The sequence below is a fragment of the Carex rostrata genome, chromosome 9 (assembly GCF_964058835.1).
Source record: "Carex rostrata chromosome 9, lpCarRost1.2, whole genome shotgun sequence".
Classification (NCBI taxonomy): domain Eukaryota; kingdom Viridiplantae; phylum Streptophyta; class Magnoliopsida; order Poales; family Cyperaceae; genus Carex; species Carex rostrata.
Genome location: NC_135926.1, coordinates 1,467,023 through 1,481,337, shown reverse-complemented (window position 1 = coordinate 1,481,337; position 14,315 = coordinate 1,467,023). Strand labels below are relative to the sequence as shown.

Below are 14,315 nucleotides of genomic sequence, written 5' to 3'. Positions count from 1 at the left end.
AGACTGGAATGACACTAATATTATATTACCCATACTCGAAATTAAATTGCTGCATTGAGTGGAAAACTTTGAAACATTCGGCAATTCTGCTAACCCTCTGGACCTGCTTCAAAAATTGCATAGGAGGAGAGGGTTGGAACTTGGGAAGGAGAGGCAAGAGGAGAATATAATTTAGTATAATGTTTCTATCCCCCGAGCCATTTCCCCTGTTCAATACCCCAACTAGTTTAACCACCTACTTCAACCGTGAACTATCATTTTAATTTTGTCGGGCCGTTATTTCGTCTCCTCTCCAATTTCCCTTTCAATTTTATGGGAACCAATCCTCAGATTAGAATTCGCTGAAACCCATGTTTCCTCTTTCAATCAACTTCATCGTTCTCCTCTTTCAAATCGTTTAGGGGACAGAATGGAGAGGACTGACTGTTAGTCGCTCCCATTTTATACTAACTTTTTTATTAATTTAAATTAGCATTGTTCATTTATTCTTTGATACGTCCTGGCACTACGGCTGTAAACGGAGCGGATCGGATAATGCTGATACCATATCAGTATTTGCCGCCTTTCAATGAGTGAGCGGATACAAATAATAAACAAATATCAAAATTTAAAATCAAATCCGCTTTAAATAGATACATAGATACAGATATTAAATAGATAGTCTACGAATACGAATTCAAATACAGATATAAAACAAATAATGATAGAATAATTAAGATACAAATATTAATTAAAAAATTAAATATAAATATTAATGATAAGGCTCCTAATGAGCCGAGTCGGCTCATGAACCAATGAGTTGAATAACTCAATTTTTTATAATAAATCGGACTTTAAACTGAAAAAAGCTCAACTCGACTCGACTCAAATATTATGGCTTAATCCAACTGAATCCGAGCCGGGCCTCCAAGTAGGGGTGTTCAAATGATTCGGTTTATTTGGTTTTTAACCGAACCGAAAAAAATTGGTTTAAATGGTTCGGTTTTTCGATTTATTTGGTTCGGTTCGGTTTAATTTTGTATGTTATTCGGTTTCACTAATTCGGTTCGGTTTATAATTTCTAAAAATCAAATTAACCGAACCGACCGATTTAACCCAGTCACACTAAATCCAGCCGAAATTTTTATTAGTAGGAAATATATTAATTAAATATCGAGATTAGAGAACGCTTTTGCGTTTTATCGACCTCTGACCGTTGTAGACTATCACGGTCAGGATTAACGTAAATCTCCGTACTTGCACTTATTGATTAACTAAAAAAAAATTCCTGACCGTTATAAACTATCATGGCCAGCAATTGCATTTAAATTAATTTAAACTGCAGCTATTTTATAAAAAAAATAAAAAATTTCTAGCCGTGATAGTGTATAACAGCCATCTCTTCTCTCGCTGTTAGTTCAATAGATTTGAAACTTTTTGTTGTTACCTTCTCTTCGCTTTTCTCACGCTCTCCTTGATCTCTATTCCTTCGCTGTTACTTTTTTATTTTGTTTTTTCAATATTGCACAAGAATTCACTGTAAATTTGAAACATTTTCCCTCTTTTGTCTTGTTGCTCTTTGTCAATTATGTACTAGTGATTTTTTTAATTGAAAATTTGGAATTAACAGGTATATGACGAAGACAAACTGAAATAAGACAAGAAGCTGAGTTTAACATGTGCGCAGTACTGCATGACAAATTTGATGTATTAGTTTATTCAATTTCAACTAAAGGAGATTTGTTTTGTTAGAGATTTATGTATAGTAAATTTGTAATTATAGCAATAGAATTGCTGTTGTGTTTTTGGGTTCTGCATTCAAATTTCGGTTCAACCGAACAAACCGAAATTTAGTTCGGTTTGTTCAGTTTAGTTCTCTTTCGGTTCGGTTTGGTTTGATTTTTTAAAATCAAATAAAACTTTGTTTGATAGATTTTAGTTCAATTTGCACCGAACTGAACCGATGAACACCCCTACCTTCGAGGCTATTTCAAAAACTATTTTATTTATTTTAGTTATAGTAAGTATACATTCTCCTTTCAAGAAGTGTTCATTATGAGCCTTCGAAGACATGAATACAATTATTAATAATTCAAATAATAAATTGATAGTTATCAAACTGTATTTTGATTTAATACATAATCGATATAATATTTTTATTTTGAACTAAAATAAATAACTGTTTATTTTATTTAAAGAGTGTATATTGTACGTTGAAGAATTTGTTCAAGGAGAAAACAAAAATGCACATTACATTTTAGAGGTGACAAAATTTTGAGTTTAAAAATGAATGACGTTATTTCAAAAACTATTATTTGTTTATTTCAGTTATAGTAATTATACGTTTTACTTGTAATAATGTTCAATCCGAGCCTTCAAGGGACTTGAATATATTTATTGTCACTTCAAATATAATATGAGGTGACTCGCGAGCCGGACTGAACTGCAGGTTGAGCAAAGTGTTTACATGAGTCGAGCCAAGCTTTTTCTTTCAAAATCGAGCCGAGTCATTTTGCTTCTCTCATTGAGTCGAGCTGAGTTTGAGTCGAACCTTAATTATTAGCAGCCCTAATTAATGATAACTCTAAGTTGGTGGAGAGATGAGAGATAATTGATTGATATGATATATATATATAAAATGAAAGAATGGTAACAAAAGATAAAAGATAATGTGGTGGATGGACTTGAAGCCTTTAGTCACTTGGGTCTTGACACAAAGGTACAATGGAATCCCCCGAATTTTTTATTAATAGAAATAAAATAAATAAAATATTTAAAAAGAACACTACTGTTGAGTTTTTTCGAAAACTAAGTAGACCGGGCCCTGTAAACCCGTCCCGGTTAATCGGATTAGCCGTTAACTAACATCACGGAAAAAAAAAAAAAAAAAATTCCCGGACGGGTTTAAGCATCCCGTCCCGAGTCTGTAAGAAAAAAAAAAAAAAAAAAATTCCGGACGGGTTTAAGCATTCGGTCCCAAGTCTGTAAAAAAAAAAAAAAAAAAAAAAAAAAATCTGGACGGGTTAAGTAAACCCGTCCAGAATTTGAAATATTATATTTATATTATATTATTATATTATATTATATTATATTATATTATTATATTATATTATATTATATTATATTATATTATATTATATTATTATATTATATTATATTATATTATTATATTATATTATATTATATTATTATATTATATTATATTATTATATTATATTATATTATGATTTTATATATATTATATTTTTTTGTTTTTTATATTATATTATTATATTATTATATTATGATCTTAAACATTTGAATTAATTTAGTATAAAGTCAATCGGTCAAGATTAAAAGATTAATAAATTAATTTTAGTGCATTTATTTTTTGAACGTTTTCTTACCGCTTGACTTTATACTAAATTAATTTGAACGTTTAAAATTTTCACATGTAGATGCATCACTCGCAAGATAGGCAGGTTTTAACGGTTTGGATTCGTCATTTGAAAACGATTTAATAAGTTTTGGAGTTAAGCTCACCAAACACTTTGGTGAACTTAAGCACAACTAAACTAGTTCTATTCATAATATAATATATATATATAAGTATATTAATATAATAAGGGTCTGTCTAAATTGCTGCTGGCAGCATTTCGGCAGAGGTGCTGCCGGGGCTATATTTAGCCGTGTGATGTCCAAACAACAAATCCAAACCGTTAGATGTTTAATCTATATTATAATCTACTTGGAGACCAAATTTTATATTTTTTTGAATTTTTTTACTATATATTAAGCTGGTTTGAAAACCGCTGATTTCAGTAAATTTCTGCAGCATTGAAATCAGCGGTTTTCAAACCAGCTTAATATATAGTAAAAAAATTCCAAAAAATATAAAATTTGGTATCCAAGTAGATTATAATATAGATTAAACATCTAACGGTTTAGATTTGTCGTTTGAACATCAAAAAATAGAAAAAACAGTGGCAGCACCGCTGGCAGAAATGCTGCCGGCAGCAAATTAGCCACAGCCATATAATAATACTAGTAATCGTGCCCGTGCACAGCAACGGGAGCAAATTAAATATTTTTTAAGGAGCAACATAGAATGAATAATATGAATGTTTAAGAACTAAGAATGAATAAAATATATTTGGAAAAACAAAATGGAATGAAAAAAATGATTTTTTATGAGCTACTTTGAAATTCTAATATGAACACAAAACTAACATCAGAACAATAAATATAAAATCACCCTCTCATTCTTTCGTACCAGTACCGGTACATATCGAGTATTTCCAAGTCTTAATCACAGAACACATTGCTTTACAAAATCACAGAACACATTGCTTTACAAAATCATTAACCTATACTATTTGCTAAAACACAGAACACATCAGGTTAGTAGATAAAACACACAACACAGGCTATACTATTTGCTAAAATACAAAACCATTAACCTATACTATTTGCTAAAACACAGAACACGTCGCTTTACAATATCACCAGCTACACAGACAGCAGGGCCCACTAATCAGAGAAAGTAGCAACAGAGAAAAGTCAAGACATAGGGTACAACATTAATAGCAGTACAGTACCCTGAGATATTATAACTGGGTCGGGTAGAAATGAAAGTAATTTCAATTCAATCCCATCCAACTCGCTGATGTCCTAGTTAAATAAAATAATAAAACAAAAAACTATATATAGCTAAAATATGGATTAAGGTTTGGCTTTTGGAAATTTGTCTTCATACTATTCACAAACCAGTATATATAGATTACAAAACTGTCAAGTTAAGAAATAAAATTGCAATTGCATGAGCAGTCCAAATTATAAAAAAAGAAGAAGAAGATTATCTCCATGTGCACATTCAAGAAATAAGATCATGCATTGAGCATCTCGATTGCTTCATTTGTTCGTCAATTTTCTAGGCTCATTTACTGTTGTATCTTATATGGTACTTGGATCACCGTGAATTTAGAAATTTTGAAGCCATATAGGTACTCAACCTGAACAGCCCCAAATTGGCACCAAGCTGGTACCGGTAAGGGAGCTGCCACGACCATAACTTATCATTACAACCTCCTTTATTGACCTACTGGGCAATAAAGTTATAGCTATACAAGTGAGCAACACATTATCAATTGAATAGCACCAATGAATTTGCCATTCATTAGCTACATTTCGAGCGGGAGAATAATAGCAAATTGTGTGCTGTTGGATTGATAAATTTTCGTCATGAGATATGTAATATTTAGATAGTACAGGACCAGATTTTTATAATTCTAGTATAATAAAAAATGTGAAATGGCCAAGGTAAATATCCAAGGATATAGGAATGCCCCTGGTATTTGAGAAATACAGTACCCTCCGAGGGTACTATATATGAATTGCCCTGCTCAATAAAGCCTATGATGATTATACTGAGGCCATTATCTAAAATTTAATAAAATAGGTAGGCAAAAATGATGAAAAATTCAAGGATTTTGGCAGACTGGACTGATATCACAAAGCATATGCACAAAGACCAAGATGTTATGGTCTGATATACTGATACATACATACCAGAGCAAACATTACATAGGAGGATTGCAAAGTTATAATATAAAAGAATCTAAAAGGTAAAAAAAAAATCAGGCTATAGAAATCAGGCTTTACACAAATTTGATGTTCCAGTGCTCTATTACTGTTATTGCCCATCAAAGTTAAGGTAATGTATTGAGGATACGGTACTATACATAGCAATTTGAAAGCCTCTCAATTTTGGCATTTTTTAGCGTACTATTTTGAATTTTGTATAAATTAATTTACAACTCTTTTTTAAAAGTTCCTCCTCAACTTTGCTTTAGCAATTTGAAAGCCTCTCCTTGCAAAATTTACCAGTAATTTGGTCATACTCTCACCTTGTATAAAAGACAATTAGGTATATAAAATTCAGAAATGTGAAGATGCAGAAAACCTACATCTGCAAATAGAGAAAATGCAGAAATGTGAAGATCAATAGAATCAACTTATTTTTATTTAATTTATGAGAATACATGAACCAAAATCACAATCAGTGGCCATGGCCAGGTTTTTTTACAGTTAGGTCTCTATCTTTACTATTATTATTTTTGCAAAGAGGAATGGAGCGACCAACTGATATGAAGAACAAATTCCCTGTTAATTACGCAGGGTGACAACATTTGCCTTACACAAAATATCTATATGAACACAGTCCCACCCAGCAAACTTTTGATAAATAAACCCGAAGGAACCTAATTATTAACTAATAAAACCAATCTAACACTTTACATTGACCAACAGTTGTCTGATAATAAGGAACACAACCCTGAGCCAACAGTTGTCTTCTCCCAAATAGTTCCTTTCTTGTTCTTTGTTTATTCATATCTCCCACCCAATTCTGTTATGACAATATATTTAATTAGTAGAACACAACCCTGAGCCAAAAGAAGCCTGAAAACCCGTAAGGGGATGAACCAATCGAAATGTCAAATCTGAGAGTGACTACAGCCAAATTTCAAAATGATCTGGATATGAATGACCCAAGATATGAAATTCAACCTGAACACAAAATTGCCTTCCCTATGGAGTATTGACCATCCTAATTTAACCTAACTTGCAAGACCTTCGAGTCCAAGGGGAAAACTTACAATAATAAAATAAAAGAAAATTCATAAAACAGAAGTTATCAAGGAGACCACGTCATCAGTATGTAAAAATAGAAAATTGGACGTATACCACTTAATTCATCTGTATTAGATATTTACTTTTTCATAGTAATGGACTACTTGGATTAATGTAAAATTGTAAAATTGTTGTTAAATAAAATGAATGTTATTTCGATGCAGACATTTTCAACAAAAACACACACAAGAATACAGGAAGAAACCCAAATTGTATGTGTACAGGAAAAAAGTAATTACCTTGGATTTACCCATGACCTTTACCACCTTGAAGAATATAAACTGGACAATTTTCAGTTTAAGGCGTATTCATTTTTTTTTCTTTTAGCAAAAACAAAGGATAAATTGAACTGACCGTTAATCGGAGAGCAGCTGATGCAAATGGAGGAGAGGACTGCTGCCTCTTTATTTGCATCATGGTGAAGTCAATCTTCTCCACTTCTGACTCATCTACCTCGCCCGGTCGTCATCCCACGCATCATGATGCATTGCCGGTTGCACCGTTGCTCGGAAGGTTGCCGTTTAGTGTGTGCTCCACAAATCTATTAAGAGGGGGAGGGGAGGAAGGGAAGAATTAAAATGGAGTTACTTGCTCCACAAATATTACCTTGAGCACGAATCGTGAAATGGTGAGAGCGGCGGAGTGAGGAACCGAGTGTGGGGCTGGGAGGAACAGATCCTATCCAGATCGGAATCGGGGGGAGGGGGTGGTGACCGGAGAAAGAAAGTCGGGATGAAGGGAGAAGCGGAGAGGAACTAACAAAGAAAGAGAGGAGGAAAGGAGAGACAGTGGGAGGCGGGGTCTAGGGTTTTGGTCTGATCGGGGAAGAAGGAGATTTGCGAGAAGAGAAAAAAAATTTCAGCGTCTTTAGTTGTATTATATTGTGTGGCAATACATGTAGCGGGTATAATTTCCACTAAATTTAGATTTCTACACATAAAAATGGTATATTTAATCAAAAAAAGACAGATTATGTGTGATCTGAAAATTCAATGGCTGGGCATCATTTCACCAAAAAAACAGTAAATCATGACCCTTGCAGGATCTAGACATTAAGCTCCTTAATAAGGTAGGGAGATAGGGAGATAATATAAAAAACAAAAAAATATAATATATATAAAATCATAATATAATATAATACAATAATATAATATAATATAATATAATATAATATAATATAATATAATATAATAATATAATATAATATAATATAATATAATAATATAATATAATATAATATAATATAATAATATAATATAAATATAATATTTCAAATTCTGGACGGAAACACTTAACCCGTCCAGATTTTTTTTTTTTTTAACAGACTGGGGACGGGATGCTTAAACCCGTCCGGAATTTTTTTTTTTTTTTTTTTTTTTTTTTTTTTTACAGACTCGGGACGGGATGCTTAAACCCGTCCGGGATTTTTTTTTTTTTTTTCGTGATGTTAGTTAACGGCTAATCCGATTAACCGGACGGGTCAATTGGACCCGTCCGGTGGGACGGGTTTACAGGACCCGGTCTACTTAGTTTTCGAAAAAACTCAACAGTAGTGTTCTTTTTAAATATTTTATTTATTTTATTTCTATTAATAAAAAATTCGGATGGAATCCCACTAAGAGTGAAATAAATTATTTTTTAGGCTTTTAGCGCTGGATGTGTTTGCGGATTGGTTTTAATTACTTAGCGGGTCCAAAAAAGTGAGCGGTTTGTGAATGGATTTAATTGCTGAACGGGTCTAATCATATTTATTGGGTTCCGAATAATCCAAATATCTGCTACGTTTAAGATTTACTATACGTATTCGGATCCGGATCTTCTCTTTGAATATTTGAGAATTATCCGAATCTTTATCCGAAAATTATCCAGATCCATTTATTCAAATTCAGATTTGAATCAGATGCGGAACGGATAATCCGAATCCGTTTACACCCCTACCTGGCACCCTTGACTTTTAATTAAAATATCCCTCAAAGCCAACAGTATATAAGCAACATCCAACTCCTCTCCGAAGTCCAAACTAATTCCGCCAAAACAACAAATTCTTACTTCTAAAAGCAACTGATAATTTTACCAGTGGCCGCCTTCTCGATTTTCCACTCTTCATTCATGGCGTTTTACTCGATTTTCGATTATGGCCCTCTTCGCACCGAGTTTGAAAAATCAGGCATCAACGACCAGTTCATCCCTGTCATCTGGAAGTACGTTTCCTCTCCTCTTTCTTTCTATCTGACCTAACCTAGGGTTTTTCTCATCTACAAATGTTTTCCAGGCATGTGCTCCAAAATCCTAGCTGCGACATTGATACCATCGCTTCCCTTCCTTCGGCGGCGTACCCCCTTCTTCGATCCAAGTTTCGCCCCCTGACGTCAACTGTGTCATCGGCCGTTGATTCGAAGGATCGGGTCACCACCAAGCTTCTAATCCGCCTCCAGGTATTTTTGTCTTTTCTTTTCTTGTATTGGATTTGTTTGATTTGCGGGGTTTTTTATGTGGTGAATCGACAGTGTGCCCGTTTGATTATGTTTTGTTTGCTTAAATCTTGAAAACCTTGTGCGCCTTAGCTCAATTAAGATCGTCAGTCAGACCTTTTTAATCGCTCATGTTAGTTCTATAATTGGACTTATCATGTTCTTGTCTTGTTTTCTAGCTTCTTCTAATTTTATGTATTAAATCAATTGTTTTACTACTTAAAAACTTACAATCAGCAAGTATATGGTATTAGGTGATTAAATGTTGTTGAGTATTAGCCTTTTGAATTAATTAGTTCATGTTGTGTGATATCCTGAGATCTAATTAGAAGATTTAGTTGTCTTTTCTTTTCTTGTATTGGATTTGTTTAATTTGCGGGGTTTTTTTATGTGGTGAATCAACAATGTGCCCTTTTGATTATGTTTTGTTTGCTTAAATCTTGAAAACCTTGTGCGCCTTAGCTCAATTAAGATCGTCAGTTAGACCTTTATAATCGCTCATGTTAGTTCTATAATTGGACATATCATGTTCTTGTCTTGTTTTCTAGCTTCTTCTAATTTTATGTATTAACTCAATTGTTTTACTACTTAAAAACTTACAATCAGCAAGTATATGGTATTAGGTGATTAAATGTTGTTGAGTATTAGCCTTTTGAATTAATTAGTTCATATTGTGTGATATCCTAAGATCTAATTAGAAGAGTATTTGAATGAATTTTAAAATTGAGAAAAGAAAAGGGACAATGATGTAAAATTAAAAGTAACCATGAAATTTAATATATAAACATGAATAAAGGCCCATCAAGTCCAAGCCCACTAATGACTTCGCACCTTCCTCTTCTTTTCTTCAGACCAAATCTGTCATGGTCAACATTCTCAACAACTATCCCTAGATTAGTAATCGCCATTGCTAACATATTGGAATTTAATTTAGGATATCTGTGAGGATTTATGACATTAAACCTACATTGCATTTTATGCATATCTAGAGTGCCATTTTCTCTCTTAATAAGCAGATGTCATAATTGTAATATAATATTGTCAGAATGGTTCTTCCGTGGAAGCTGTAATCATGAGATATGATACTAGACTTGGCAAGTATGATGGGAAGCCACGGCCAGGAGGCATCAGATCTACTCTTTGCATCTCTTCACAGGTACAAATTTTGTATTTTTACAGTTTCTAACTTTTACGCTGATAGTATTTGTAATTCTGTACTGTTATCAGTTCTTGATAAATTAAAGTGGCTACTTTGGAAAATACAAGGCAATGAATGTTAATATGTTAGCAATTAGTAAAGTTGCATTTGAATCAACTCGATCAAGAATGGGTAACTTTCATACATAGTATGGAAACTAAAGTTTTCTACCTTGTGTTGTACATGTTGATGTTGGGCCTGCAAAAACTGGTATAAACTGGTAGTTAAATCTATGAAACTATAAAGTCGATTATACAGTACAACGTTAATTAAGCACAAATTAAAGGAAATCCACAGTATCAGTGCCTTCTGTAAAATCCTCCCTGTTACAATTTTATTCAGGTAGGTTGCAAGATGGGTTGCAGATTCTGTGCGACAGGAAGTATGGGTTTTAAGAGTAGTCTCTCATCTGGAGAGATTGTAGAACAGCTGGTGCATGCAAACCGTTTCTCAAAAATTCGAAACGTGGTCTTCATGGTAATTAGTTTCTCTTAACCTTGATTGTGGTTTGAATACAAATTGTTCCTTCTCAAACCGTCTTTTGCTAGGTTCATAGTTATGTTTTCATTATGAAGAAAAATTGTTGCTATTGAACTATTGGGCAGTTTACAATCGTCAGATGTCACCTTTGCAGCTCTTTTTGTGTGCAATGTCAAGTTTATTACTTTCATATCACTTTCGAGTCTTGACAAGTTTTTTTCTTTTCTTGTCAGGGAATGGGGGAACCATTGAATAACTATAGGGCATTGGTAGAAGCAATCCAGATCATGACAGGACCTCCTTTCCAACTATCACCTAAGAGAATTACTGTATCAACTGTAAGCTGATTAAAAACATACTGCGATAAATTTTATTCAGTGTTTGTTCTGGCAAGTTACTTCGTAAGTGTTACTTGACAAATTGCAGTTTCAGTTCAAGTGTATTATGATAGGTTCCATCTGTCTGAAATTTTCTCTTCCTTTTTTTAAAATTTTGATAATTAGGTTTTGGTGTGGTATTTATTTTGTTAGTTGATATTCACCTTCTATTATTTTATAGAGGCCCATTAGTAGAACAATATAATTCTTAGTTTGTGCATCTTTTTTCTTTTAATTTAGGTGGGAATTATACACGCCATTAACAAATTTAATGATGACCTCCCAAATGTGAATCTTGCTGTTTCGCTCCATGCACCTGACCAGGAAGTACGTTGTCAGATAATGCCAGCTGCTAGAGCTTTTCCCCTTGCAAAGCTTATGGATGCTTTACTGTCCTACCAAGCTAGCAGGTGAGTTTGTCATGCTTACATTTTGATACCATACTGGTAAGATCCCTGGTTAGGTTTTTAAAAATACCAATTTGCCTTATTCTTCACAAGCTTTTCATTAACCTGTAAAATGTTTAAAAGACAACCCGGTTATCTTTCACTGTTTTTTACTGACAGCAGAATGTTTCCAGTGAAGTACAAGTCTCCTAACAGAAGGTGCACCTGTATTAATTGTGCCATATTTGTAGATTGGCATGTGTTTAGCAAATGGCCAAAATTACTACTTTGACCTCCTGTTCAGAAGTTCCTAGAAATTCATTTAAACAAGAATTTACAAATCACCTGCTCGAGTTAGAAAATTAATTTTAAAGCATTGAAGATTCAATTTTTAAACTTTTACTTATAGAGAGTAAAATATGTCTAACATACGGCTTTATTTTATTTTTAATATTTTTCTTTCGACCAAAACTAACTCATATATGGTCACAACATAATACATAAAAGGAATACTTTGAATATTCTATTAGAAAGATCTGAGTTCAGTTTTATGATTTCATCTAGCAGCAATCAAACTGTATTTGTTGAGTATATAATGCTTGATGGGGTGAACGACCAAGAGCAGCATGCCCATCAGCTTGGGAAGCTTCTAGAAAATCTTAAATCGGTAGGTTGTTTACATATTTTGTATTGGTACATTCTGATACTTAGGTTATTTATTCTTTATTGGTTGTTTAATTTTTGGCAGGTTGTGAATTTGATACCATTTAACCCAATCGGTACCTCCAGTATTTACAAAACAAGCAGTGATCAAAATGTGAAGAAATTTCAGAAAATAGTAAGAGGCATTTATAACATCAGAACTACAATCAGGCAAGAAATGGGTCAGGATATAAGCGGTGCATGTGGCCAATTGGTGGTCAACCTTTCTGAGCAGAGAGCTGTTGGTGGTGCAAGCCTTTTAACTGATATAGAAGACCTTCGCATCTGATCTGCCAGAAGCAATTGCAGTTTTGTTTTTTATGCAAGTTGCAAATGTGTGGCTTGTGGGTAGCTGGGGCTCTTTTTGTCTTGGTCGTATTGTTGTAAATGCATGGCTTGTGGGTAGATTGTTGCCAATTCAGTAGTTGGTCTTTCGAGGGCTCTTTTTGTCTTGGTGGTATTGTTGTTCATGCAACAACGGCTTTTTCTCTGGATAGAATGCCGCAGCATATGATCAATGGAAGGTTATTTCCTTTCATGAAAGACCAAGGCAGGCTTGAATCCTGCATTTGGGAAATATACTTGCAAAACTAAGGCATAAAAAAGGCATGTCAATGAAATCATGCTGTCAGAGATACGATAAACAGAAGCCAGACTGGGTGTTATGCCTCGATGATATCACTGTTTTTTTTTTTAAAGAACCGAACTTCAGGTGAAATGGTAGTCATTTAAATTCCTGTGGCAGCTAAGTTCATGTGCCCTAGGCAGCCTAGCTCAAATTCGGATCCTCCAAGGTAACTCAAACTTAAGAGTTTGAATCTCGGCTGTTCAATTAAAATTCACATAAATATTAAAGGAGTGAAGGGCCCCGTAAATTCTAATCTGGACTGCATTGGTCTGGATTTTCATCAGACGGTCTAGATTCAAACTCAAAATTTGAGTTTACCATAAGAGATACGGACCCGCCTAACGCAGTTTCATTTACTTGAAACAAAATGGAAAACGAGAAATTCTTAAAGCTAAGATTTATTTATTCTGGAAGTGAAATAAAGTCATAACAGAGTTCTTATGATTTATTTAATCATTCAAAATGAAATGGATTGTTTTTCTCATTATTCAATTCCTGCCAAAAAAAAAAAAAAAAATGACTACCGGTACCTAGACAGGAGTGATTCCTGAAGATTTCAATATGGCTTTACACGTTTACAGAAGCCAAAATGGTACCATAAGCAACATATATATTTTTTTTCCAATAATAAATACTCAATTATTGGCAATGAAACACAAAAGGTATTACATGGTCAATTATGTTTATATAAATATTCTACATTGCAGGTATTATAATATCAAGATCACCATCCACGTGTATATTAATAACAGCATCTTGGATATTATAATATTCTACATTGCAAGTATTACTTTTTGAAAGAAAATTACAGAAAGTTTCTCTCAATCTTTTAAATTATTTGAGGTCGCTCCTGAGGTCAGTCCTTTTAATTATATATTTTTGAGGCATTATTTTTTTTTTTATTGTTGACTCCGAAGGCTTCAAGAGAGAAAAAATAATAATTTTGGTTCATTATCCACCATGCAGAAAGGTTTTCATAGGTCCACGAAGGAGTCTTTAATAGGTGTCCAATTTTCAACCCCATTTTTCTCTTCATCTCATCTCCAAGCGGCGATGTTTATAAATTGTATATTTCACTTCTAATTAAAATTTCTATTCTTTTATTTTGTCGTAATTTTTAAAACTTTTTTCATAACACACATGATATTTCTAGAGTGGCGGAGTTAAAAAAGATGAGTGGATTCAATTGGTCTCACTAAATTTTTGAAAATACATTTAAATTGTACAATTATTTAACTGAATAAATCGTTAGAAGTTTCTCATAGCTGACAGCACTGGTCGGGGAAATTTATAAACTGATATATCTTCATAAAAAGTCGGACAAAATACCTCCCATCTAAATTGTTTGATAAAATAACTATGTGGACACACACATGTAAAATTATGTCCTTTCCTTAGTTTACTCTCATTTTTTTGTCTTTCTTT

The 14,315-nt window shown here is 33.3% G+C and overlaps 1 protein-coding gene across 1 annotated transcript; it reads left to right on the top strand.

Moving 5' to 3' along the window:
* Positions 1–8,617: 8,617 nt before the first annotated feature.
* LOC144559662 (Radical SAM superfamily protein) lies at positions 8,618–12,679 on the top strand. Its single transcript, XM_078308753.1, has 8 exons — positions 8,618–8,849; positions 8,921–9,083; positions 10,165–10,275; positions 10,660–10,794; positions 11,031–11,135; positions 11,415–11,584; positions 12,128–12,227; positions 12,309–12,679. The coding sequence occupies exons 1-8, from the start codon at positions 8,758–8,760 to the stop codon at positions 12,549–12,551; spliced, it is 1,119 nt and encodes a 372-aa protein (XP_078164879.1). The 5' UTR covers positions 8,618–8,757; the 3' UTR covers positions 12,552–12,679.
* The last annotated feature ends 1,636 nt before the right edge of the window (positions 12,680–14,315 follow it).

What these genes read in the sequence shown, in the direction of transcription:
- LOC144559662 (XM_078308753.1), top strand. Translation starts at nt 8,758, where the DNA reads ATGGCGTTTTACTCGATTTTCGATTATGGCCCTCTTCGCACCGAGTTT. An exon ending in CTGTCCTACCAAGCTAGCAG is followed by an intron (nt 11,585 to 12,127) that starts GTGAGTTTGTCA and finishes TTCATCTAGCAG; the next exon opens with CAATCAAACTGTATTTGTTG. An exon ending in TTCTAGAAAATCTTAAATCG is followed by an intron (nt 12,228 to 12,308) that starts GTAGGTTGTTTA and finishes AATTTTTGGCAG; the next exon opens with GTTGTGAATTTGATACCATT.